At 37.3% G+C, this 26,988-nt stretch overlaps 1 protein-coding gene across 2 annotated transcripts; it reads left to right on the forward strand.

Moving 5' to 3' along the window:
* The first annotated feature begins 565 nt into the window (after window positions 1-565).
* PCF11 (PCF11 cleavage and polyadenylation factor subunit) lies at window positions 566-25,052 on the forward strand. 2 transcript variants are annotated; one of them, XM_080913543.1, is made up of 16 exons: window positions 566-1,035; window positions 4,549-4,674; window positions 6,240-6,428; window positions 6,731-6,925; window positions 8,196-9,313; window positions 10,072-10,252; window positions 10,355-10,838; window positions 11,374-12,926; window positions 15,914-16,013; window positions 18,918-19,037; window positions 19,461-19,566; window positions 20,518-20,701; window positions 21,490-21,645; window positions 22,070-22,162; window positions 22,626-22,661; window positions 23,826-25,052. In XM_080913543.1, the coding sequence occupies exons 1-16, from the start codon at window positions 844-846 to the stop codon at window positions 24,039-24,041; spliced, it is 5,049 nt and encodes a 1,682-aa protein (XP_080769669.1). In that variant the 5' UTR covers window positions 566-843; the 3' UTR covers window positions 24,042-25,052. The 2 variants fall into 2 exon arrangements, with proteins under 2 accessions (XP_080769669.1, XP_080769670.1); XM_080913544.1 differs by having other exon boundaries at window positions 10,355-10,445.
* The last annotated feature ends 1,936 nt before the right edge of the window (window positions 25,053-26,988 follow it).

A 26,988-nucleotide genomic window follows, 5' to 3' on the forward strand; every position in this document is an offset into this window, starting at 1 on the left:
GGTTCCGGGTAGGCCAGGCATCTCCGCCCCCGCCTTAATGGCTGAGGGGCAGCTTGGCCGGCGAGCCCCGCCCAGGCTCCCGGGAGCACCTGAGACCTCCAGTGGAGGCCTTCGCTCCTCCAGCTCACGCCAACCCCGCCCGCACCGGGAGGAGACGATGGACGGAGCCGCCCCGTGGTTGGAGGAGTGCAAAGGAGGAACAGAAGGGACCTGGTGCAGCTTCCATGAACTGGTTGGGCCAGTCCACGGGATCCGCCGTCTTCTACTGGCTTGCCTGGATGGGTTGTTATGGTAACAAATGACCGAACAGTCCCTTACGAATTGGCCAATGAGAACCGACCGTCTTTTGCTCGGCGCCTTCGAGTAGGAGGTGTTGCGAAAGCCGAGTCTCGGCCGGGGAAGAAGGCGGCGCTTGGACGTCTTGCGGAAGAGCCGGGGGCGGGGCCTGTGACACGCGCGGGCCAGCCAATCCCGCCTGGTGTTTCCAACGGCCCCGCCCCTTTACCGCACATTTCCCCTCCCCTAGTTCATTTCGCACGACGCAGCGGTTGGGAACACAGACATTTTCGGAGCTGGAGCCGCCACTGCCGCCGCCATTTTGTATCTGTGGAGAAAGAAGCCCCGGCGGCGGCTGGAAGTGGACGCAGATTCCCCGTGAGGCTGCGGCGTTTCTTCCCCGAGGTTCCCCCTGGGTCGTCCCCCATCCCCCCTCCGCGGTCAGCATGTGGTGAAGCCGCAGCCGCCGGAGACCCGAGGAGCGAGGCCGAGGCGTCGGAAGGGAGGCGGGGTGTCGAGCGGCTTCAGCTTCGGCGGCGGCGGACCTCGGAGGGGGGCCGCGGCGCAATGTCAGAGCAGACGCCCGCCGAGGCCGGGGCTGCGGGGGCCCGGGAGGACGCCTGTCGAGATTATCAGTCGTCGCTGGAAGACCTGACCTTCAATAGCAAACCGCACATCAATATGCTGACCATTCTAGCCGAGGAGAACCTGCCCTTCGCCAAGGAGATCGTCTCTCTCATCGAGGCCCAAACCGCCAAGGTTTTTATACACCCCGCAGCCTCCTATTCTTCTAATACTCCTTGATTTTAGTGTCAGCCTCATCCCAGGTCTCGCTTCCATCCGAAGGGGGACGGAGTTCCTCCTCTCCAACCCCCCACCCCCGACTCGGGCTTGGTCTTTGGCCCCGGCTGGGAGCGTGGGCCTCTTTCGGGGAGGGAGCGGGGAGGATGCAGGGTGGAGCCCCATTTCCGCTCACCAACTCCCTATTTAGGCCACCTCTGAGTACGTCCCCACGCTCGCACGCATCAGGGACAGCCCTTTCGAATGGGGGAATACTTAGAGACAGTTTGTGTTTTGGGAGCGAAAGAGTTAAAAACAAACCATCTTAAGCCCTTGGGAAGGTGGGGAGGGGCTTTCCCCTTAGTGTCCTTTTTGGGGAATTGTGCTCTGTGGGTTGGAAGGAGGTGAAGGGGGACCTGGGAGCGAGCTGTCGGCGGGTTGGGTATAGGGAATTGGCCCCGAGTGGAGCAGCGGCCTGTTAGTTCAACATGGCGCCTGCAAAGCACATGATGCGAAAGGGAAGAGAGGAGAAACCATTCCCTGCCAGCCAGGCAGCTGCTCACACCCGTCAACCCCATTTTGGGGTGGGGGCTGTTAGAGCAAACTTTTATTCTCCTCTCAGAGGGTCTGATTTTGCCCCAATGGTAGAGAAATTGGGCTGAGGGTGGGGTTTGGGTGTGTGTGAGGAGATCTTATCCAACCTGTAGGTGGAGAAATTGGCCCAGTGGGTAAAAAATACTTTGAGTTTCTTTGAAAATTTCAGTCCCTCCTTTTCCTATTCTCGTTTTCTCCCTTCCCTGATAGTGAAGGCTTGCTTTTCTTAACCCCTTGACCGAAGCGGTCCTTTGCTACCTTCTGTTTTCCCTCTGGTCTTCCTCTTCTGTGGATTCATGTGGGAGCGATATGTCATTTAAGTAAAGTTACTGTTAAACTTAGTTTTATATTGAGTCTTAACCGCTTCCCAACTAATACGTTTTAAGTTACTTTTCGAGCTTGTACTTAAGGTTTAGTTTTTTTTTTTTTTTTCTCTAGTTGTTAGTGATTGCAGTTATCAGGATGAGCCTCCTTTTAGCAGAGTGAACCCCTTTTAAAAGGCCACTTTTAACAACAACCACCAATATATTGTTTAGAGACGGTTTCTGTCTAGTGTACAACTGAGTGGTCTGACTCTAATAAATGGTTTTGAAATGTGTGACTGGTATTATAAAATTTGTGAATAAAACATATAAAATATGTATTTGTCTTTTTTATTTACCTTTGTAAGGTGTAGAATCTGTTTCCAAGGATTTTTACTTATGTGGTTGTGTGTTTTAAACAAAAGTCTTTAAGTGACTTGGGTTCATTCTTCTTTAGGTCCATCCACTATTTTGGGTAAATCAGTTCACAAGATACACGGTTTCTCGTGGTCCTTTCAAACCTTAATGTAAAGAGGGGAAAAAGGTTTTTGTTTTTTTCTTAAGGGCTCAGAAAATTTATCATGTTCATTTTGACAGCTAAAACAAGTCTTCACCTTTTTCTATTGAATGCTTGTAAAACAGCTGTTTTTTAAAAGTATGAGGTTTAAGAAGGAAGTGCTCTTCATACTCAACTTTTTGTTGATAACCACATACATGTTGGCAGAGGAAATGTACCTTTTTTCCTTGTTGAAGACTTAACATTAAATACCTTAAAAAAAAAAAAAAAACGAACAGCACTTGGATTTGTAAGAACAAAAGTTTTCAAACTATTTTGGGTATTGGTATTCACAGCACCTAATGTTTAGCAGCTCAGATTGCCAAAGGAGACAGCTTCTTGATGGTTTTAAAATGGATCTACAAGACCTTGGAGACTATTGACCACATAAAACTTGTATTTGTGTATTTTGTTACACAAAGTGGTGAAAATAAGTGGACTATTTTCTGGTAAAAGTGAGCTCAATTTTTGGGCACATGCTTCCTGGTTATTTTTGTAAAGCCAGACTAAGTGGAAGATGTAAAGGTCACTTTGGGGAACGAATCTAATCTGGGTTGGGGGTGAGGGGAGGTTTGCCATTATTTGGTAGCAACTGGCTTGGTTTAATGCTTCTGGGAGTGTATGTTTGTGTCCTTACTCTTTAGCATCTCAGCAATACTAAACTAATGGACTCACCTAATTTCAGCCTTCTCATAACAGGGGAAAGGTTATTAAATAGAAGGACTTCACTTGTACAATAAAACATTAGCCTATTAAACAGATTGTGGTGTTAAAAGAGCCTATTTAAGTACAAAAACAAGACATGATAAGGTGAAGACACCAATAAAACATTTGACATGTTGGTACTTAATAATTTGCCCCTACACAGTAGCTTTGTGAACCCTTTATTAGCACATGTTTTTTTAATACAGAATTACTCAAATGTTTTAGACAACTTTGGTTGTAAAGGTGATAACAGAAGCAAGAGCATTTCCACACACTTGTCAGGGCAATTTGTTTTGTGAAGTATGGCATTACATACCCCAGAAGTGTGAGCCTACCCTAGCTACAGGTAGCTATGGGTAAGTGTTCATTCAGTTAGATTCATATACACATGGGGTGGGTAATTGGGGGCGGGGTTCGCCTGAGTTTTGTTTTCTTAAATCATGGGTATTCCTGTGGAGTCAGTTAACAGCTTATGTGGCATGTGTGTTAGTGCTCCTCAACAAGTCTGTGAACCTGCTGATGCTTTCTGGAAGCTTGCTGTACCTTCTAAAAGCCAGTGGTGGGTAGGCTTTGACAACTGGGGCAACTTTACCCTAGAAGGGCTGGTACCTTTATCAGCATCTCCACACTGGCTCAGCACAAATTTAGAATCCTTGGTTTGTGCATGTAAGAGGAGAAATATTTCGACGACAATCCATGCTGTGAAGAAAATCTTCAGGACATCCAGGTTTCCAGTCCAGTTGAACATGACTTACATGACTCAGCGGCTCCTCTATCCAGTTTTTCTTGTATCAGTAACAAGCTTGCAGTTCTTCGTGTTCATGTGCAAGGTTTAAGCGTCTTGCCATTGACTTCTTATGTGAAGTGTGTTTAAGTTTGTTTGGATTATAGAAAAGTATTCATGATTTTTCTAGGTAACAACAAAGCTTCATAGACCTTAGCATACAAAATTATCCAGTGAAACCAGGGTATCTACCAGAGTACTTGATTGATTGAAGGTGCAACATAAACACAGACTTCCAAGCAGACACTTGGACTATGAAAATTTTTTTTCCTCTCCTTTTATTGTCACTTTGAACACTTTTTGCCAAATGCACACAAATTTGTGTTGAGTATTAAGTACCAGAGATAATGATTTTTCCTCTTGATAATTCTGAGCTGTTTTTTTATGCACAATTAAAATATTGTAAGAAACAAGTACTTTTGAACACTTAAAGGCTTATAAAATTAACATCAAAAGCGTTTTGTACCAACAAAACTAGAGGTCTGTATTGTAGGTTTATAAACACTTGGTTTCACTATACTAAACTTCTCAGTTTCTTTTTTATACTTCAGGCTCCTTCCTCAGAGAAGCTTCCAGTTATGTACCTTATGGATTCTATCGTGAAAAATGTTGGAAGAGAGTATCTCACTGCCTTTACTAAAAATCTAGTTGCAACATTTATTTGTGTGTTTGAAAAGGTATATATATTTAGAAACATTTGAAAAAGTTTTAGATGTGTTCCAGATTAAATAAATACTTGTCTTGTGTTGGGTTTTCTTGGGTGGTGGAATGTTCCATTATTTTGGACATTTACTGTAAAGTACCTTTTGAAGGAAAGCGGCAAATGCTAGTGTGTTTTTTTTCTATGTTAAAGTATTAAAATGCTGTTGAATCCATTCAAGATTTGAATATATCCTTTTATAATTGTGTATTGTTGAAATGTATTGATTATGCAAAGTTATTTGTAGAATATGGACAAAAAGTTAGCTTCCATAGTGCCTAGTTTTGTAGTTTAAGTAACTAGTGTTGGGGAGTGGGAAGCATGATCCTCTTGTGCCCCAAATGTCATTAAGAGTTGCTAACCTTGTTAAAGTTACAGGGCTGTGTGAATGGTGAACTAGACAATTGATTTAAGCTACTCTGGAAATACTTTAATTCCTCTGTAGTGCTTGGGAGAAATGCTTGTCAGTGTTCATAGCTAGGGATTTTACATTGTGACATTGTAACTAGTTTGTTTGGTTAGCAGGAGGTGTTTTCTAAAATAATTCACACTGAGCAATAGGGCCCTTGAATATATTTATTTTAAAGATTACTAACACCGTAGTTGATGTTATAGGATGTACCAGCTGTCTTGAGTGGTAGAGTTGGGTAGTAGGGTTATTTAAGTGGGTAGAAAAGAAATAGTCTATAGAGGAGTGGTTTGGAAAGCTGTATATATTTCAGATATTAAAAAGTGTCAGCGATAAGATTATTTGTACATCTTCGCTAAATACTAGTTACTGGAGGATAAGGACAGCCCACTTTTTAATAAGTACTCAGGGGAACAATCTGATTTAAATTTCAGTATGCTTCAATTATTTGGGTGTTTGGTATCATACTTTTACTAAATCTAGATTTATTACTGTTAATAAAAGTGATATTATAAACATTCTTTAAAAACACAAATATAGATAAAGGGTTAAAGTTAAAAATTTGTCTTACTAAGTACTGGATTTTTTTTGTTTTCTAAAAATCTTATTACATACATAATAATGTGAACAGGCAAGATATATAATGCCCATTTTTGCCTAGGATTTTGTGAATTAAAATTATGAGGGTGTCTTCTGTATCCAAAGTAATAGTTCAGAGATAATAGTCACAGTATATTGCATTTGGTTGCTAAGATAATTTTCTCTTTTTAACTGTTACTAGCAAGTCACTTAAAAAAGAATTAACCATCAGGTAAACCAATTTCTGGCTTTATGTTTTCATCCAGTGAGTTTATTAGGAATTTTATTTATATCAAGCCCTAAAACGTAGAGACTTGTGCTTTAAAAAGATAAAAAGTTACCTGGTTACTGCTTGAAGTCTAGGAAATAACTACTTTTCTGATTTCTTTTGAGAACTAAATTTATTAACTTTAGTGATTAAACATGCTTTTAGTAAGTTTTTGTGATATTTATGTACAAATGGATGATATGTGAGTTAGCAAGTAGCTTTATACTTAAAATTTATAATATTCTATAGTAACTTAACAAGCCAGAGAATTATTCTGTTGTTCTAGGTGGATGAAAATACTAGAAAAAGTTTATTTAAATTACGTTCCACATGGGATGAAATATTCCCTTTGAAGAAACTTTATGCCTTGGATGTCAGAGTCAATTCATTAGATCCTGCTTGGCCTATTAAACCTCTGCCTCCTAATGTGAATACATCTAGCATCCATGTGAATCCCAAATTTTTAAATAAATCGGTAAGTTTTTATATGAACGATGTATATGGTAGTACAATTTGACTATCAAGTGTTAACATGTAAACTTTGCAAAAAGCAAAAATCTAGAATCAGTTTAAATTGAAAAAGTAATAAATGTGTACATGAATCAACAAATTTCTTATATAACATTTGGCATTTTCAATCCTTAAGCATTTTTTTGTGAACCTTTGAATTGGGTATTTGTGACTATGGATAATAGTAAGGTAAGGTTGGTAACTATTGGTTGACCTTTGGTAGTTCTAAATGTTTTGCTTAAAAGAGTTTTTTTTTTTTTTTAACAGCCTGATGAGCCTTCAACACCTGGCGCAGTGGTCAGTTCCCCCAATACCTCCACTCCTCCCATTGTACCTGACATACAAAAGAATCTCACCCAAGAACAACTAATAAGACAACAGTTACTGGCAAAACAAAAACAGTTGTTAGAACTTCAGCAGAAGAAGCTGGAGCTTGAGTTAGAACAAGCTAAGGCACAACTGGTGAGTAGGGAAAATTGGCTGTTTAAATCTTTAACTATGCTCTCATAGGGAAATAGTTATTTTGTTTTTGAACATTATTGATTTGTTTTTCTTCCCTACTTTTACTTAATTAAAAAATGATGATACTGATTAAGCCAGACTTTTATTATCCTTATTTTAAAACACTTGATTATGAATGGTGTGCTTTTTTTTCTTTTCTCAATATGTTCTACTAGGTTGCTGTCTTAGAATACAAATGTGTGTATTGTACGTGTGCTTTTAGAACACAAATGTGTGTATTGTATGTGTGCTTGTGTAATATATATGCATATATATATATATATATAGTGTATGTGTGTATATATGTATACACATTTGTATTAGGATCAGTACTGGGATCCCTGTTACCACATAGAACCAGGTTTGATGGTACAAGTCTGTAGTCCTAGTAGTTGGACTAGGAGGCAGGAGAATCAGAAGTTCAAGGCCCTCTTCAGTTACATAGCAAGTTTGAGGCAGCATGTCTCAAAACACTAGGAAAAAAAATTACTACTTTTACCAGGTTAGCACTATAGTTTTGCTTTTACTATTGTTTTAAATATGGTTTTAAAATTCCAGTTCTAAGATAGTGTAGTGAGGTGAATGTCTTTAAATAATAATCATGAACAAATCAGGTTTTTTAAATGTTTACAGAAGTCATCAAAAATATAAAGAAACCAAGAGTGTATGTATTTGTACTCAAGAAAGACTAGTTTTTATTTAGCATCTAAGTTTGAGATTGAGGTGTAGGAAGACAGGATTTTATAAGCTCATTAACATTTTGAGAGGAAGTATTTTATGACACAGTTTAGTTAGAATCATTCTATGTCTTGTGCAGAGCAGTTGTGGTTTAGTCATTTACTGTTTTGAGCTACAGTCTGGTTTAGAATCATGGATATTTTGAGGAATTATTTTTTTCATTGTATTAGAAATTATATTCTAAAATATAAAGGGCTGGTAAGAAATAAGATCATTTATATCCTTGGACTCTTTATTATATTCATATAGAAATAGAATATTGCTATGCTTGGTGATAAATGTCTTTAATTCTAGCACTGGGAGCTAAGAGACAGGCAGACCTCTGCCAAGGTTTTTTTTTTTTTTTGCCCCCTTCCCCACCCCAGAAGTGTATTATTAATTCAGTGTTGAGCAAATGGATATTTGGAAGTGTTCTAATACAGTCTATATAATGACAAAGAAATGAAACAGTCTCCATGGGTTATGGTTTTAAAATGAACATTTTGTATTTCAGGCAGTATCTCTGAGTGTTCAGCAGGAGACAGCCAACTTGGGTCCAGGATCAGCACCATCTAAATTACATGTTCCACAAATTCCCACTATGGCTGTTAAAACTCCCCATCAGGTCCCTGTACAACCTGACAAAAGCCGAGTTGGTCCGTCCTTACAAATGCAAGACTTGAAAGGAACTAACCGGGATCCCCGTCTTAACAGGATGAGCCAACATTCTTCCCATGGCAAAGAGCAAAGTCATAGGAAAGAATTTGTAATGAACACAATAAACCAGTCTGATATTAAAACAAGTAAGACTGTACCCTCTGAAAAACTAAACTCATCCAAGCAAGAAAAAAGTAAATCAGGTGAAAGAATAACCAAGAAAGAACTTGACCAGTTAGATTCTAAATCTAAATCTAAATCTAAATCACCGTCACCTTTGAAAAACAAATTATCCCACACAAAAGACTTGAAAAATCAAGAATCTGAAAGTATGAGGTTGTCTGATATGAACAAGAGAGATCCACGATTAAAGAAGCATCTTCAGGATAAAGCTGAGGGCAAAGATGAAGATGTAAAAGAAAAGAGAAAAACTGCAGAGAAGAAGGATAAAGATGAGCACATGAAGTCATCTGAACACAGATTGATTGGAAGTAGAAGTAAAATAATAAATGGAATTGTCCAAAAACAAGACATGGTTACAGAAGAATTGGAAAAACAGGGGACAAAACCAGGGAGATCAAGTACTAGAAAGAGATCAAGATCAAGGTCACCTAAGTCTCGGTCACCAATTGTACATTCCCCAAAGAGAAGAGATAGACGGTCGCCCAAACGAAGGCAAAGAAGTATGTCTCCCACTTTGGCACCCAAAGCTGGAAAGATGCGTCAGTCAGGACTTAAACAGTCCCATATGGATGAATTTCCACCACCTTCCAGGGAAGAAAGAAATATTAAGAGAAGTGCTAAGCAGGATGTTCGAGATCCCAGACGACTGAAAAAGATGGATGAGGACCGGCCTCAAGAAATTGCAGGTCAACATTCTATGAAATCAGGTGGTGACCCAAAGGAGAATATAGAGAATTGGCAAAGCTCTAAGTCTGCCAAAAGATGGAAATCTGGTTGGGAAGAAAATAAAAGGTATGTTGTTGATGTTTTTGTTAAAATACTAAATGTGTGATTTTTATTTTGATGTTTACTAAGACAAGGCTCAATCAAGCATATGTCATGCTAGCCTGAACTCACTTAAGTAAGTAGTGACAGTCTTACTACTTTAGCCTCCTGAATGCTGGGATTATAGGTGTGATCGTTCATTCTTGACTTTATGCAGTTAAAGGGTAGTGTTAATTTAGATATTAATTGGATGTTATACTTAATCTTTGTAGTTGTTAAAACAACCAGTTAAATACTCTTGTTTCATTAGAGACATGAAATGAAAGTTTAGAAAGGTTCCACATCTTCATGAGGTATTGTATGTTTATATGCAAAAATCACAGTTGCTTGTTTTTTGTTTTAGTTATTAGTGTTTTTTTTTGACGGGGTCTAGCTTTATAGTCCCACTCGGCCTGGAATATGCTAGCTAGCCTACTCTGTCTTTGAATTCATGATTCTATCTATCATCTTGTTTTCTTTATTTTACTTTCTATGTGTGTGTGCTGGTAGTACTGCTGCTAGGGGTCAAACCTAGTATCAAATCTAGATAACCTTTCTTTTTTCCCCTGAATCAAATCTTTAAACTCTTAAGAATCAGAATTTGTGCTCTATTTGGCTTGTTTTTATCAGAATTTTCAGAAAAAAAATTTATGTTCTTATTTTATTTAATCAGATCCTTAAGTACAGCCTGGGAGTTTTATTTTTTAAATAAATGTTTTGACATAATACTACTTTTGTGGTTTCAGCTTACAACAGGGTGATGAACATAGTAAGCCTCCTCATCTTAGGCATAGGGAGAGCTGGTCAAGCACTAAAGGAATCTTGTCACCTCGAGCTCCAAAGCAGCAGCATCGATTAAGTGTAGATGCCAATCTTCAAATTCCTAAAGAGTTAACTCTTGCAAGCAAAAGAGAATTACTTCAAAAGGTAGTGATTATCATTAATTTCATGTAGTTATTTTTTTATTCAGTTTTTTTTTGTATTTCTTATATTTAAAATACTTAATTTTGTTTTATCATTCCCATGCAGACGAGTGAACGTTTAGCATCTGGTGAAATTACACAGGATGAGTTCCTTGTTGTTGTGCATCAAATTCGACAGCTATTTCAGTATCAAGAAGGTAAACATAGATGCAATGTACGGGATAGTCCTAAAGAAGAAAATAAAGGTGGATTAAAAAAGAAACCTCTCTTATCTGATGCTGAATTAACCTACTATGAACATAAAGCAAAACTGAAAAGGACACAGGTTCAGCATTCATTTCCAAGACTTGATCTCTTAGATCCTGATATATTTGACTACCCTTTGACTGATGCCTTGTTGTCTGGAATAGAATGTGAGCCATCCAAAAGTAAACATGCAAGTAGGAATAGTGGAGCACAGTTTGACAGAAAAGAACAATTTAGTGAAAGAGCAAGACGTCTTTCTCCTGTATCTGGGAGTCGTACTTATGCTGAGAATCTTTCACCCCATGAGGGCCGGAGAAGACATGACGAGCAAGTCTCTGCTAAAGGTAGAAAAAGCTAAATGAGATTATGCCTATTGAATCACACAGCAGTGAAGGGAAAAGGAACAAGCTAAGTGGGGCTGGATTTTATCACTGTTCAGACTACCTTTGTGTGTGTGTATGTGTGTGTGTGTTTCTGTCTTGTTGCCTTTGCCCATGGAAAGGGAAGGGACCTAGTTAATAATTTATAAGGTCAGTTATATTAAGGACTTCACTTTTTTTTTTTTTTATTTTATTAAATCCACAAATCCAAGGAAATATGTATTACTCTAGTTTTACAAATAGGAAACAAAACTAGAGATGTCAAGTAATTTTGTCTCAAAGTAAAATGACAAGTACCTTGACACAATGGGAATTTTTTAATCCTAGGTATATCTGAATCAAAAGAGCATCTTCTAAACTTACTGTTGCTGTCTGTTTCTTCCCTACCCACTAATATAGCGAGATAATATATCTTTGGATAAGTTTTAGAAACTATAAGAAATAAGATAAGTGGATGTATATTCATATTAGTGAAAATGTGTATTTTTCTTTTTGAAAGGTGTACGAGAGGAGCAGAGATCGCCATTCAATGATCGATTTCCACTTAAGCGACCTAGATATGAAGATTCAGATAAACCATTTGTAGATGGCCCAGCATCAAGATTTGCTGGCCTTGATACAAATCAGCGACTTACAGCTCTCGCTGAAGACCGACCATTATTTGATGGACCTGGTAGGCCATCTGTGACAAGAGATGGCCCAGCCAAGATGATTTTTGAAGGACCTAATAAATTAAGCCCTAGAATTGATGGACCTCCTACACCAGGTTCTCTTCGGTTTGATGGGTCACCAGGACAAATGGGGGGAGGAGGCCCTATGAGATTTGAAGGACCACAAGGTCAGTTAGGAGGTGGATGTCCTTTGAGATTTGAAGGTCCTCCAGGACCAGTAGGAACACCTCTGCGGTTTGAAGGGCCAATTGGTCAAGGAGGAGGAGGTGGTTTTCGATTTGAAGGTTCACCTAGTCTGAGGTTTGAGGGATCTGCAGGTGGTTTACGATTTGAAGGACCAGGCGGTCAGCCTGTGGGTGGTCTCAGGTTTGAAGGACATCGTGGTCAACCTGTGGGTGGTCTCAGGTTTGAGGGACCTCATGGACAGCCTGTGGGCAGTCTTAGATTTGATAATCCTCGAGGTCAGCCTGTAGGTGGACTCAGATTTGAAGGGGGTCATGGTCCATCAGGGGCTGCAATTAGGTTTGATGGGCCTCATGGTCAGCCAGGTGGTGGTATCAGATTTGAGGGCCCTTTGCTACAGCAAGGAGTTGGAATGAGGTTTGAGGGTCCCCATGGTCAGTCTGTAGCAGGTCTGAGATTTGAAGGACATAATCAACTAGGTGGGAACCTTAGGTTTGAGGGACCACATGGTCAACCGGGGGTTGGGATCAGGTTTGAAGGACCTTTAGTTCAGCAAGGAGGTGGAATGAGGTTTGAGGGTCCTGTACCAGGAGGTGGCCTGAGAATTGAAGGGCCTCTGGGTCAAGGTGGTCCTAGATTTGAAGGTTGTCACTCTTTAAGGTTTGATGGACAGCCAGGTCAGCCATCACTTTTGCCAAGATTTGATGGATTACATGGCCAGCCAGGTCCTAGATTTGAAAGAACTGGTCAGCCAGGTCCACAGAGATTTGATGGGCCACCTGGACAGCAGGTTCAACCAAGATTTGATGGTGTACCTCAAAGATTTGATGGGCCACAACACCAGCAAGCATCAAGATTTGATATTCCTCTTGGTCTACAAGGAACCAGATTTGACAATCATCCTTCACAAAGGATTGATACTTTCAATCAGACTGGCCCATATAATGATCCCCCCGGCAATGCTTTTAATGTCCCATCTCAAGGACTACAGTTCCAAAGACACGAACAAATATTTGATACACCTCAAGGACCAAATTTTAATGGACCACATGGCCCTGGAAACCAGAATTTCCCAAATCCCATTAACAGAGCATCTGGACACTATTTTGATGAAAAGAATCTTCAGAGTTCTCAGTTTGGAAACTTTGGCAATTTACCTACACCAATGTCAGTAGGAAATATTCAGACATCTCAACAGGTAAGCTGTTCTAGTTCTAAAATTATGTGGTATTTATGTAGGTAAGTAAACTTAGGCTAGACTGCTCTCAAATTCTGTGTAGGTTAATTCTGAAGGTTGACTTAACTTTTCTTTTTTTAACAGTTGTTTTTAGTATTTGGGAAAAGCTTTAAGAATGTAGTTTATGGTATAAGTTCTTAATGTACTTAATGTAACACCTGGATGTTAGGGAAGTGGGATGAGAGTTTTTCTCTACCAGGATGCTGAATCGTCTCAGTTTTCCTTCTCTCTAATGGAACGTGTGCCAGTCTTTGCAAGTGTGTCCAGGTGACAGCATAGGCCAGATGCAGGGCACTGGAGCTCCTGTGGACTGCTTCAAATGCCTGCTGGGACTTGGTTCAGGTCCACTGGAACAGCAGAGCAGAAGGCGCTTCTAACAACTGAAGCATCTTTTCAGCTCCTATTTTATTTTTTTGTGAAAAGGTCTCATTTAGCTTTGACTGGTATTGAACTCTGTACTATATTGTGACTTTGAACTTGTCTCCTGTCTCCACCTGTGGAGTGCTGGAACTACAGGTGTGCTCATTGTTCCCAGTGCTGGAGATTTAAACAAGGGCTTTGTGTGTGATAGGCAAGCACTCTGCTGACTGCCACTGAACTGTTTCTTACTTAACTGTATTTTTGTGTGTTTGTGTTGTCGCACATACATGCCATGGTGAGCTTGTGGAGGTCAGAGGAAAACTGGGAAGCATTTTTCTTCCTCCTACGCATGTGGGAACCAGGGATCTTCAGGCCTGAGGGCAAGCACCTTCCCCACTGAACTGTCTTGCTGGCCTTATAGCACTTTTTTTTTTTTTTTTTTTTTTGGTTGGATTCTTTGTTTTTTTAACGCTAATAGAATGTTTTAATGACCTTCATACTGTGAACAGCTATTGAGCCCTGGTGTGCTTAAAAGAAAACATGGGAAGTGATTTGCTTTGAATGTTTTCTAAACCAAGAATTTCCTTAAATCTGAGTTAAAAGTAAGAATAAGAAATAAAGTTGTATTTTTTTTTTTAACTTTTAATTTTCAATTTTCACCACATTTTTAGGTACTCTAGTTGGATGCAGTTGCTTGATATTAATGCCCACATGGTTAACTTGCTACCTGCCTTCTGATATGTGATAGTCATACATATGTGTACAGTCATCCATCCATGTACTTGTACATTTTTTGTTGTTTTAAAAGAGTCTTATTTGTAACTCAAGCTGACTAGAGCTTACTGTGGAGCTCAGGCTGCCCTTGGACTCCCAATTCTCCTGTCTTAGCTTTGTAATTGCTCAGTTTACAGGCCTGTCTATCATCCTTGGCTCTGTTCTGCATACTTTTTTTTTTCAAGATTTATTTGTTGTATTCTATGTTTATGAATGTTTTCCTGCATGCATGTATGTATGTACACCATGTTTGTGCAGATACCCTAGAGGCCAGGAGGGGAGGTATTAGATTCTTCCTTGGAACTGGAATGACAGATGGTTGTGAGCCATCAAGGGGTTGCTGGGAACCAAACCCAGTTTTTTGTGAGAGCAGCCAGTCCTCTTAAACCACTGAGCCAACTCCAGCTTTTTGTTTGTTTGTTTGTTTGTTTTTGAGACAGAGTCTCTATGTAACTCCATATGACTCAACTATGTAGAAATGATACCATTATTAACAGATGCTGTACCATGGTGTTTTGTTTAATCTTTTTTTCTGTGATGTATCAAATTGATTTGTGTGTGTGTCTGTGTGTGTGTTTGTGTTCTACACCATTGAGAAGCCACAAGGATAACGAACAAGATTTATAAATGATTTATAACATTATATATAATAGATACTATACATATAAAATAGTAATAGAATAAAAGATTTATATAACTAAATCCAAAATACCAAATTTGTATGCTACTACAGTTATCATTACTTTATTGCAGTCTATCTTTTTATGATTCTGGAGCTTGAACTAAGAGACTCTTAGCAGATGATACACCACTAAGCCATAGCTTAAGACCCACACTCATTTGTTTTTTGTGGGTAAGGCCTCATCTCTGTTCCAGGCTGTCCAGATACCAAACTGTATCGCCCACACCCATCTCAAACTCAAGATTGTTGCCCTGTCTTAACCTCTCAAGTGCTGTGATTATAGTTGTGAGCTGCCATCCTCGGCTGTTTGCGGTTTTTGTTGTTGTTGTTGTTGTTTTTTTTTTTTTTTAATTTAATGACTTTTGGTAATACATAATGACTTTTGAATTTGGCTATAACCTTATTCAAAAATGATGGCAAAGCTGGATGATTACTTGAAGTTCACATTGCTGAATACTTTTCTCTTTGCTTTTTTTTTTTAAAGACATAATTCAGAATGTGTTAGCATAACCTGGGATGGCCTTAAATTTGCAGTCCTCTTGCCTCAGTTCCCAAGTTACCACTCCTGGGATTGTAGTTAGGTACCGTCATACTTGGCTAAACAGACTTCTGAGTGGAAAAAAATTCAAGATTAGGAATTCTGGCTTGAGCTTTGTTAACTAGCAGCTGTAATTATGTAAAGGTTTTAATTCTGGATGCCAGTTCAGTTCTTCTCTTTTCGGAAATAAGGAAAAGCACCCTCAGGGTAAATGACTTGTATAACATAAACACGTGAACTTTCGGACCTTCTCCCCTAGTACCCTCCCCCACCTCCTAGGGTTGCTCTGTGTAGCCCTGGCTGCCCTGAAACTCTTGGAGTAAACCACACTACTCTCAAACTCAGAGTCTTGCCTCTGCATCCTGAATGCTCTTTTATGCCTTCCTCATTTAAAGGAAGTTTTAACCTAGGCTCAGTTCCTTATAACTCAGAAACAGTAACTATGAACGTTTGTGGAAGTGTACCAGTTGTCACTTTCTAAATCTTCATTATCACAGGCCTGGGCCTTAGGACATTTTTATGTGATTTGTTTATGGTAGAATGTGATTAGAAATTTATAGAGAGAATGTTTTTAAAATTAACATTATCTTAAAGGTTCTGACTGGTGTTGCTCAGCCAGTAGCATTTGGCCAAGGACAACAGTTTTTACCAGTTCATCCACAGAATCCTGGAGCTTTTATTCAAAATCCTCCAGGTATGTATTTCTGAATTGTGATATTTTCAAGACAACCTTTGTTCATTAGCTTTTGGTTTAGAAAAAGACACTTTTAAGAGATTGTGTTCAATTTATAGAAATTTAATCTGGCTAAAGTGTTTTATCCTTTGAGTTTATGGTGTTGCATTATGCCGTGCAAACCTTGTTTTACAGACAGAGATAATTAGATTGGACATACAGACTGTAATCAGGAGGGAAGAAAATCTATTGAGGTTTGCTAGAGGAATGATAATTTTATTGCGATAGGCTGAAGAAAACTATAAACTGCAGAAACTTAGTTGATATTTGTAGCTTTTTGACTGTGTATTATGATCCAGTAAACATGAATACTGGGAATACCACCTCATAAAGTGATTCATTTTGAAGTTTTTAATGGGTGAATAGAAAAGAAAAAAACTAATTTATTAGCCAGGTCTCCCGATAGGAATTTTCATTATTTTAGAGTGAATTGTAACTAATAATGAATTTTAGAATCATTTTTACTTTGGGGTAAATGGGAAATATATTTTGGGTATATAATATGTATGTGTGTTTGTACATGTACATATTTATGAATGAGAGAGTGTGTGTATACACTGCTGTGATACTTTAGTTTCTAAATCATAAGCCTGGAGATATAATACAGCTCAGTATTAGAGTACAGTACTTACCCAGCATGCATGAAGCCCTGAGTGCAAGCCAAACAGAACAAAACATTTCTAAGCTGTTTGAGAAACACACTTTTGGGGTTAGAGAGTAGCTTGATCATTTGCTGAGCATGCGCAAAGCCTTGAGTTCCATTCCAAATATCCATACCATACACAAAAATCTCCCAAAGAAAAGCGCAACCAAAAAAACCAACCCCCCTCCAAACAAATAATATTTTTAACATAATGTTGTTACTGACTTCACAAAATTTTAAAGAATTTTCATAACTTATAAACTAGGGAGGTTCTCATGAAACTACATCTTATGAATTAGTTCTTAAAATTCTGCCATTTTAAATTTAATACACATGTGGACAACTAGGGTTAGTTAGCAACTCCCATTGTGTAGTTGTGGCTGGGTCAGGCATAAACAAGTATTGGGCCTTTCCAGTTTTTCCTCAATAAAAGGAGATAGTAGTGTCAATACTTCTCAGAAGAAATATTAATTTCTTAAAAGTTTAAAAGAAAACAAAATGAGATATGTAAAAGTAAGTTTTAAGTGCCACGTGAATATATATTTTTTAGAAACTACTTTTTCTTGTTGAGTAAAGAATTCATTGGGGACTATATAGATGGCTTAGAATTTAAGAATATATTCTGCTTTTGCAGAGGACCTATGTTTATTTCCCAGTACCCACATCAGGTAGCTCATAATCACCTGAAATGTAACTTGAGTGACAGGGAGATCCAGGTTCTTTGGTCTCTATGGGCACTTGTACATGTGTACACATATCCTTATACACACATGCACACAGACACACATACATGTGTACTGACCTCTGTGGGCACTTGTACATATGTACCTACACACACACAAATAAAATAGCATTCTTTAGAAAAAGTTTGTCATGTTGAAGTTGATGACATAAGGTTTAAGAATTACATATTTTTCTGGTTTTCAGAATGGTGTGTTATATATAAATATATGTAATCATGTGAGAGCCTTGTTGCAGATGGAGTGACAGTTTGTTTCCTGGGTTGGGAATATATGTATTAAGGATACAAGTTTATTCGGCCATTCAGTGGGACAGTTATGGTTAACAGTAGTAAACACTAAAATATTACTTAATTTTTACATAGGACCTCACCGTGTAGTCCTGGGTAGCCTGTAACTTAGGTAGACCAGACTAGCCTCTTAACAGATCTGCCTGCTTCTGCTTCCTAAGTTTTTGGGGATTAACAGGATGTATCACCACTGTCTGATTAAAATACTGTTTTTTATTTTTATAAATAAATGGTGCTAGAACCCAAATCTAGGGCCTTTGAGTTTGCTAGGTAAGCACTCTTCTGCCTACCTGCTGTCCTGTTTCTGACAAATGAGCTAAAAGATTAGTTATTAGTATAGTGCCAGAAAAATAATGGGGTTGTGTTTAGTTTAAGAAGATTGTTTGTTGTCTTACTCAACTTGTTAAAGCTTTGGTAAAGTTGACAGTGCTTAGCAATGTTTTAAATTCCTTTGCCAGGCCAGCTCAACACATATTAGAGGGGGTAGGTGCTTTGGGCTTCATACCCTTTCATCAAGTATTTCTCTGGTTTATCATGCCAGGAAGCAGCAGTCAGCAGTATTAAAACTTTGTCTTTGGTCTTTATAAAGAGATGCTTCACTACTTAAGCCTTGGAGAACTACTTTTTGCGGTGGTTAGATCAGGGCTAGTGAAATAGAAAGGTGGAAGCTGGTCTCAGACACGGTGCTGCATGTGTAGCAGGATAAGGCTCACTGTCCTTTGAAGCCTGCTTTATTTGGTGTGAGAGTGACTAGACAAGAGGTGAAATGACAAGTAATGCCCTTTAAAAATGCAAATATAAAAATTATTTAAATACATTAGATGTTTAGTAAGTAGTTAAAACAATTTAAATAATACATTTGTTAACTTAAAATATTTAAATATTTTTAGCTTAAATAACAAAATATTTAAAAAATAAATTTGGTAATTTAATAAGTATATATAAGTATATGTTTTATATATATATAATGTGTGTATACACACAGTTTTTATTATTTATCCTGGACTACTAAATATGTCAGTATTTATCCTGGAATATTTTCCAAGTAATGATATATCAGCCAAAAAGAACACCTGAGCTTTTTAAATAAACCCATCATTAAAAAGATATTAATATCTTGAAGAATGCTATAACTTTGAAGAAATAATATGATACAAATCTTTTATATTCTACTGACTTTTTTTTTAAAAAGGTGGTCTTCCTAAGGCATACCCTGATAATCATCTCAGTCAGGTGGATGTAAACGAATTGTTTTCAAAACTGTTAAAAACAGGAATTCTCAAATTGTCACAGCCTGATTCAGCTACAACACGTGAGTATGGTTGTATACTTATATACTCCAAGCTTAAATACTATTATTATGGGGTATAATAAATTATCTTAAAGTTCCACTCTTGAATAAGTTAGTATACCTTGTGGTATCTTTTGAAAAACAAGTGTAAGGAAAATGTTAATGACTTCTAAAGATTCTATTCTCCTGGCCCACTGTTAGTTAACATTTCATATAAAATACGATATGCTGAGTTTTACTAGTTCATCTATTAATTTGGTGTTTAAAAACAATCTGAATGTTGAGGAAACAAGATTTTAAGAAATGTTTTTAGGTTTCTTTGCCATTTAATGTCATATCAAACATACCTAATACTATCTAGATTTCTATATGCTTGTAGCCAGTTTTTTGCTGTAAAGAACAGAACAGAATGTAGTATTGAAAATTGAATCTTCTCAACTGCAGAGGTAAACGAGGCTGTTGCTCAGCCTCCCCCTGAGGAGGAGGAGGATCAGAATGAAGATCAAGATGTTCCAGATCTTACTAATTTCACAATTGAAGAATTGAAACAGTATGTGATGTTTAAAAAATTTTATTATTAATGTGGATTGTTTCTGTACTGTGTGTGAGTGCAGGTACATGCATGTTACCCTGTTTGTGTAGGTCAGAGGGCAAGGTTTGGGAGTTCTTTCCTTGTATTGTGGTTTCTGGGGGTTGAATTCACACCATCAAGCTTTTGTGAAAAGTACTTTCATCTGTGAGACAATCATTTAGATAGCAGTGGCTTGACTTCTACCCTTTATCTGCTGCTCAAGTTTAAATATTAGGTACTAATAATTATTCATGCCTTTATTTTAGGTTTTTGTTTATTTTCATTTTCTTCCTTCTTTTGGAGATGTGTTAGCCTGACCTGAACTCTGAATATTGGGATTACAAGTGTGAGCCATCATGCTCTACTTGTAGATAGCAAGGAACAACTGTAAACATTAGGGGCTGGAGAGGTGGCTCAATGGTTAAGAGCACATACTGTTTTTCCAGAGTCTGAGTTGAATGCTAAGCAGCCTCATCAGGTCCACGGGTATCTGACATCTCTATACTATTTGGGTACCTGCACCCATGTGCACATTTACACATATGTACCTGTAAACATACATAAATTTAAAATGATTTATTCAAAACAATATTGTAGGGAGGTGAAATCTCTTGCCAATTCTTTCTACTAATCATGTCTTCTCTATATTGACCATAACTTCATAATAAGCAATTGAATTGCTATTGCTTTGTTAGGTAGCCTGTACTGTTACTCCATTTTTAGGGGAAAGGAAATAAGTAACCAAGGCAAATTTATAAATAAGAAAATAGGCTCGTGTTTCACACTTAACCAAAGCTAAAGTAAAAAGTGTCAACAACACAGTAATTTTTACAAAGATCTTTCTGATTTGATTTCTATTAAGACATAGAAAACTTAAGTATTTTGTTTTTAACCACTGTGAAAATTGAACATTTTGTTTTTATAAAATAGACGTTATGACAGTGTAATAAACCGGCTGTACACTGGGATTCAGTGTTACTCTTGTGGAATGAGGTTTACGACATCCCAGACAGATGTTTATGCAGATCACTTGGACTGGCATTATCGGCAAAATAGAACTGAGAAAGACGTTAGCAGAAAAGTCACTCATAGACGTTGGTACTACAGTCTAACAGTAAGTAATCCATATGCCTCTGAGTTATCTAGATGTCAGTTATATTCGGAAGTATATGCTTAAATAATTAACATGAACTTTCTGAATAAACTTGACCCCTGGAATACAGATACTTGTGTGTGAGCATCTTGCCTGCACCTCCAGCTCCATGAGATCTGACACCTCTAGTTTCCTTGGAGCACCTGTACCCATACATCTTTTAAAAACATGTAAATTTCTAATTCTTCTTTAGTGTTTGTGGGGACTTCTAGCTCTTCTTCAAAGTGAAATGCACTTACATGAGTAGTGCTTGAGGAGGCTGAATGAGAGTGTTGTATCCCTTGGAACTGGAGTTAGCAAACAGATGGTTGTAAGCTACCATGTTAGTGGAACTGAAACCTTGTCCCACAAGAGCAAGAAATGCTCGTTATTAGCCATTTTATTAACCAGTTCCAAAATAAATGAAAGTGAAAAATTGTGAAGTTAGTGGTATCTTAAGAGTTAATAGGAGATGAGCATTAAGATCTCAGTCATTGCCTGATTTGGTGGTCTGTAACTTAAAGTGTGGGAGGCTAAGGTAGAAGGAAGATTGCCAGTGGGCCAAGCACATTGTTGATGGCCGGGCCACATATTAAGATCCTGTTGGAAAGAAAAAAAAAAGATTAGTTATAGGGCTCAAATAAAACAAGTATATTAAAATAACATCAGAGCATACTATATGAAAATTTACCCATAACTTTAAAGTGATTACAGCTATGACAAAGCTGTAAAAATGTGGACAGAAATGAACATAATTCATTTCTTTTAAGGACTGGATAGAATTCGAAGAAATAGCTGATCTGGAAGAACGTGCAAAAAGCCAGTTTTTTGAAAAGGTTCATGAAGAGGTTGTCCTTAAAACTCAGGAGGCTGCTAAAGAGAAGGAGTTCCAAAGTGTACCTGCTGGACCAGCTGGAGCAGTTGAGGTAATAGAATGGTGTTTGAATTCCCTGCCTATGGCAGTGTTCCTCCAATCCTTTTAAATCATAAACACTTAGGTAGCACAGAGGTTCAGGGTTCAAGAGAGTTGAACCACCTGGCATATAGAGTTGGATGTCACCCTAGGGTACATGAGACATTGTTTGTTGTAAGCAAATATAAAAGGATTTTTTTGTAAGCGTTTAAAAACAAAACAATTTTGGCTATTTTATGACTAGTTTGGGTCGGATGCCATCAATGACTAACATAGTGAGATGTTATTAACCTTTTTTGTGAAAGGCTGGAATAATCCATAAAGCATATTTATTGGACATTCCTTAAAATTCTGTATTTTTAAAAATGTATTACTCAAAAAGGCTTGTTTTTATTTTAATGAACAATATAAATTAATTTTATATGATTCTATTTTAGAGTTGTGAAATCTGTCAAGAACAATTTGAACAGTACTGGGATGAAGAGGAGGAAGAATGGCACTTAAAAAATGCTATTAGAGTAGACGGAAAGGTAATTTCCAGTTCTTTATCTTATAAGGAAGTGTTAATGATCATGTTGTTAGAGTAACTCACCTTTTTGAAAATGATTCGTAATCCTTTCTGGGTTTGCTTAGTAAAAAGATACTGGACTTTAATAGTCAATGTTCTTCAGAGGGATTCTAGCAGCCATATGGTTTTATACTTAAGCATACAAGACTGTCGCTAGGCTCAATTAGATTTTCTGTCTTAACAGTACTGCATTTCGCAATCAGCACTGTTATTCTCTTGAAAATAAAACTATACATTTACAAAGCCATGTTTAAAGAGAAATTATTTTTCACTCTTTTAAGTTAGGCAAGGTTAAAAGTTTATAAACTCATTTTTTTTTTCTTTTTTGGCCAAATGGTTTTTATTATTCTTTGATTTAAAAATTAAAGAATCCAAATGTATTATAAATGAACATGCATGTAATAGCTATTTTTTTCCTTCTTCAGATTTACCATCCATCATGTTATGAAGATTATCAAAATGTAAGTTCTTTTTGGATAGTGTATATTTTTATTCATATTAATAAATTTTATTTTAATTTTTTAAAAGTTACTAGATTATTAAATATTTGTACTAAATAGGCTCTGTGGTGCATCAATTTATCACTGGTAAAAAACAATTAAAATTCATGGTAATGTTTATTTCTTGCTTTGTTTACTTGAATCTTTGTAACTTTTACTGGACCACCAGGCAGGGAAAAGTGGAGAACTAAAGAGAAGGATCACAATGTACATAAACTATTAGGGCTCTGGGAAGAATTTTTTTTCTTATGTATTGTCTAGTCACTTAAGAGACGTTTTAGTCACAGCACTTGAGAGGCAGGAGGATTTCTTGAATTTGAGAACATAGTGAGTTCCAGGATAGTCAAGACCACATAGCAACACTGTCTATAAATAAATAAAAATATTTGTGTTTGTACTTTAATGTGAATGCAAGTTACACATGTGCCACAATAAATACATGGGGAGGTCAGAGACCTGGGTGTTTGTCCTTAAACTTTCATGAGTCTCTTTTATGATTATACCAGGTTAGCTGTTCTAGAATTTCCCAGGGATTCTCTTATGAATCTAAAGTTTATGTGTGTTCTGGAGCTTTGAACTCGGGGCCCTACACTTGCATGGTAAACTTTCATTTTATCCACTGAGTCATCTTCCCAGCTCTAATAATATAATTTAAATGATGACTTAAATAAAACTGGTAACACACTAGTCTAGTTGCCTTAGAAATTCAAATTATAATATCTATACCTTGACTTTTCTAAGCTGGTGGAACATGTTGACTACTCATGGCACTGGTTTCATAGATCTTAGTATATATTTAGGTCACCAGAAGACTAGTGTAGTTTTCTAGGGCATTTTTTATTGAAGGGATTTTAAAAAAAATCTATTTAAAATCCACATAAGATTCACAAAGTTAGACTAGGATTGCCCTCTGTTATAACAGCTTATTACTGAAGCCTCTCTTGGCTTTTAGTGGTTATCAGTGTTAATGTACTTCCTTGCTGAGTGTTAAACTGAACAATGTTTTTAGCTTGTGGGAAACAAGCACTGTAATTGAACATGGTAGTCCTTTGTCTGAAATTGTACAAAATTGTTACTTAATGATTTGAACTTTCATTAGTACTTAAAGGGATTTTCATTTTGTAGACATCTTCATTTGATTGTACACCATCTCCCAGCAAGACACCAGTTGAAAACCCTTTGAACATTATGTTGAACATTGTCAAAAACGAATTGCAAGAACCCTGTGAAAGCCCCAAAGTTAAGGAAGAACAAATTGACGCCCCACCAGCTTGTTCAGAAGAAAGTGTAGCAACACCCACTGAAATTAAAACAGAAAGTGATACAGTTGAGTCAGTTTAAATAAAATGAGAAAGGTATGCTTTTCTTTTTTTTTTTTTTTCTTTTTCTTTTTAACAAAAGCTGCTGTTGGATCTAGGGGAAGAATTTTTATGTATATATAGACATATCTATATAAACTGTCTAGCTGTGGCAGGGCCTTCAGCTATCATTTGGTTATTAATAAATACATTTTAGTATTTGCATTTCCTACTGCCTGCACAGTTTCAGGTGCTTGTTGTGTGAAAGTTCTGTAGATGAGTGCAAATGTAACAAAATGAAATTGTATGTGTACAAATGTACGATTTTCACTTGTGAACTGTAAATTATAAATAAAAATATTTTTGCTATCCATGGAGTGTAATATTTATGCACACCATCAAATAAAGACAGTGTTTCTATACTTTTATTGGGCAAGAATGGAACTAAACAGCAATCTTAACATGATGCTTTTTTCTAATAGCTTCCTGGGACTTAAAGCAGCTAAGTTCAAACTTAGTTTTTCTCAAATAGAAAAGCAAGATTCAAAAAACAAAAAGGACCTGTGTGCTTACATATATCTCCAGTTAGGATCATCCACAATGTCCACTTTTGCAAAGTATGTAATGAAACAGTAACGCTTATTCTTAAACTTGGACACTGAGACCATCAAGCAACTAACAAATATATTTAAGTACTAAAAGTGATTTTTCTTTTTAGAAAATATTTTTAAAATTGTCAATTTAATGCAGATGAATACATTTCTATTTTAAGTTACAGGGATTCTGTATAAGAATGTTCATATGAAAACACATGGTTAACTTTTTTCTTTGTTGGTTTTGATTGAATTAGATGGATGAGATGTTAATATTCATACATGTAATAAATTGAATGATGAACAATCTTTTTTTGTATTTCTTGAGTGATCTTAAAATGTGACTCGTATGTCTTACGTGTTTTAAAATGAGTGCAGTGAGTGCCAGTTGTGAGCCATACTCCCAGATATATTCTATTTATAGAAGTATATGGAACATAAACAGTACTAAAACTTGTATTTTTTTGGGTGGGAGTCAGAAGGCTTCTTCATGTGATTTCTTTGGTTACAGCACCAAAGGGTACTCTGGTTAATGAATAAAATTTAGCAACTCCAAAAGTACAGTGTGAAACCTGGTTTTGTCTTTTTAACTAAGATAAATGTTAAGATTGAAATAAGCACATGAAAATAAGTGTTGTAGTATAACTAAGAATGGAATGAACACTGTTAGGCTTATCACTGGAGAGTTAGGCAGAAACAGCTTAAAACTTAATGTTTACCTGCTACCCACAGGAGGCTAAAAAAGGGCATTAGGTTTGCAGCCAGTTGTGAGTTGCTGTGTGTAAACACTGCCACCCAGACTTTGGATTTTTCTGCCAGAGCAGCCCGTGTTCTTAAACTATTGAGCTCTTTCTGTAACCCTTATTTTAAAAAAAAATTACATATGGTTAAACTCTAGTGATTTTTTAAGAATCAGTTTTTTGTTCATATTAAGGAGTCTGTATTATACTGATTCTGAAGCAGTACTAGACATTTTAAATGAAAGCAATATCCTGTATTTGTCTAGTTTTTCCCCAAGAACAAATGACTACAATTTTAAAGAATGTTCATCTGAAAGTCAGGGTTGAAGAGATGGCTCAACAGTTAAATGGAGTACTATGAAGTACTGGCTGTTCTTCCACAGGATCCCAGTTTGATTCACAGCATACACTCCCATTTCTATTTACAGTCTCGGGGGATCCTTCTTGCCTCCAAGGGTATCAGGTCAACACAAACCAGAACCTAAATATCAATAGTCTCTATCTAGCAGCAAATTATAAATGCATCCCAGGACAGCACAACCTTTACGTTGCAAGACCAATGACAGCTACTACCAAATACTTGGAAGGGGACAAAGAAAGAGTCCCTAGATAAGAACATCTGGGAAGGTGGGAAGATAAAAGATACTTACCAATAGTTAAAGATAGGTTGGTAGGCTAAGTCACAAAAATATGGTAAGGTAAAGACATTACATGGGCCAGACATCATGCATAATCTCAGTAGTTGGGAGGCAGAGCTGCAGGATCTCTTACGAATTCAAGGCCAATAAAGGCAAGTGTGACCCTGTCTCAAAGTACAAGATTGTACATGGATATAAAATAATATGGGTACCTAGGCTAGGTGCAAGTTGTGTTGACCATAAGTAGGAAGACAAAAGAGCTACCAGTGCCAACTTAGTTGACATGGGTTTAAGACAAGTGGACTGAAGGAAAAGAGGCTTTACTGAGATCTACAAAGAATAGTATTGTTTCTAGGATGACTAATGGTATTTACATGTCAACTGACAAACTTTTAATTCTCATTTTCTCCTTGTAAGAGGCCAAATATGAAAGTGGCTCAGATCTCCAAAATTAGCTCAGCCTTAGAATCACTGTGTACAGTGGGTCTTGTACGAGGCCAACTAGTAAAAGCCAAGTTCTTTTTAAGCACTAGAAATTACCAGAATTACATTTCAGCTCCCAAAGATGGAAACTTTCAGAACTATATTGCAAAGTACCGCAAAACTCAGAACATGTTCTGAATCAAACAAGTTTTGGGAGCTGAAGAAATGATTAGTAGTTAAGAGCATTTGATATTCTTGCAAAGAACCCGGTTTCATAGCCCAGCACCCTCAATGTTTGGATCACAAGTTCTACAATTCCAGTCCCTTGGGATTCTTCTGATTCTTCTGGCCTCTGCAGCTACCAGGCAGACATGGCGTGTGCATACAGAAGGCACTCACACAAAATCCTTAAAAAAAAGCTGAAAAATTTGAGATCACATAAAAATACTTTTATCTTCTAAAAGTGGGTTTTAGGTTGACTTAAAAATGTAATTTTTTTAATGTAAAACTTCTGAACTTAAGTTTTTCTGGAAAAAAAACAGAGGGACCACACTAAGTACTGTTAGGAAGGAATATATGTTATGTGAATGGCTTAA

The sequence above is a fragment of the Micromys minutus genome (assembly GCF_963924665.1).
Source record: "Micromys minutus genome assembly, chromosome: 2".
Lineage (NCBI taxonomy): Eukaryota > Metazoa > Chordata > Mammalia > Rodentia > Muridae > Micromys > Micromys minutus.

Coding starts and splice junctions, on each gene's coding strand:
- PCF11 (XM_080913543.1), top strand. CDS start 844: ATGTCAGAGCAGACGCCCGCCGAGGCCGGGGCTGCGGGGGCCCGGGAG. Junction 19,038..19,460: donor GCCTGATTCAGCTACAACAC/GTGAGTATGGTT, acceptor TCTCAACTGCAG/AGGTAAACGAGGCTGTTGCT. Junction 22,163..22,625: donor CTATTAGAGTAGACGGAAAG/GTAATTTCCAGT, acceptor TTCCTTCTTCAG/ATTTACCATCCATCATGTTA.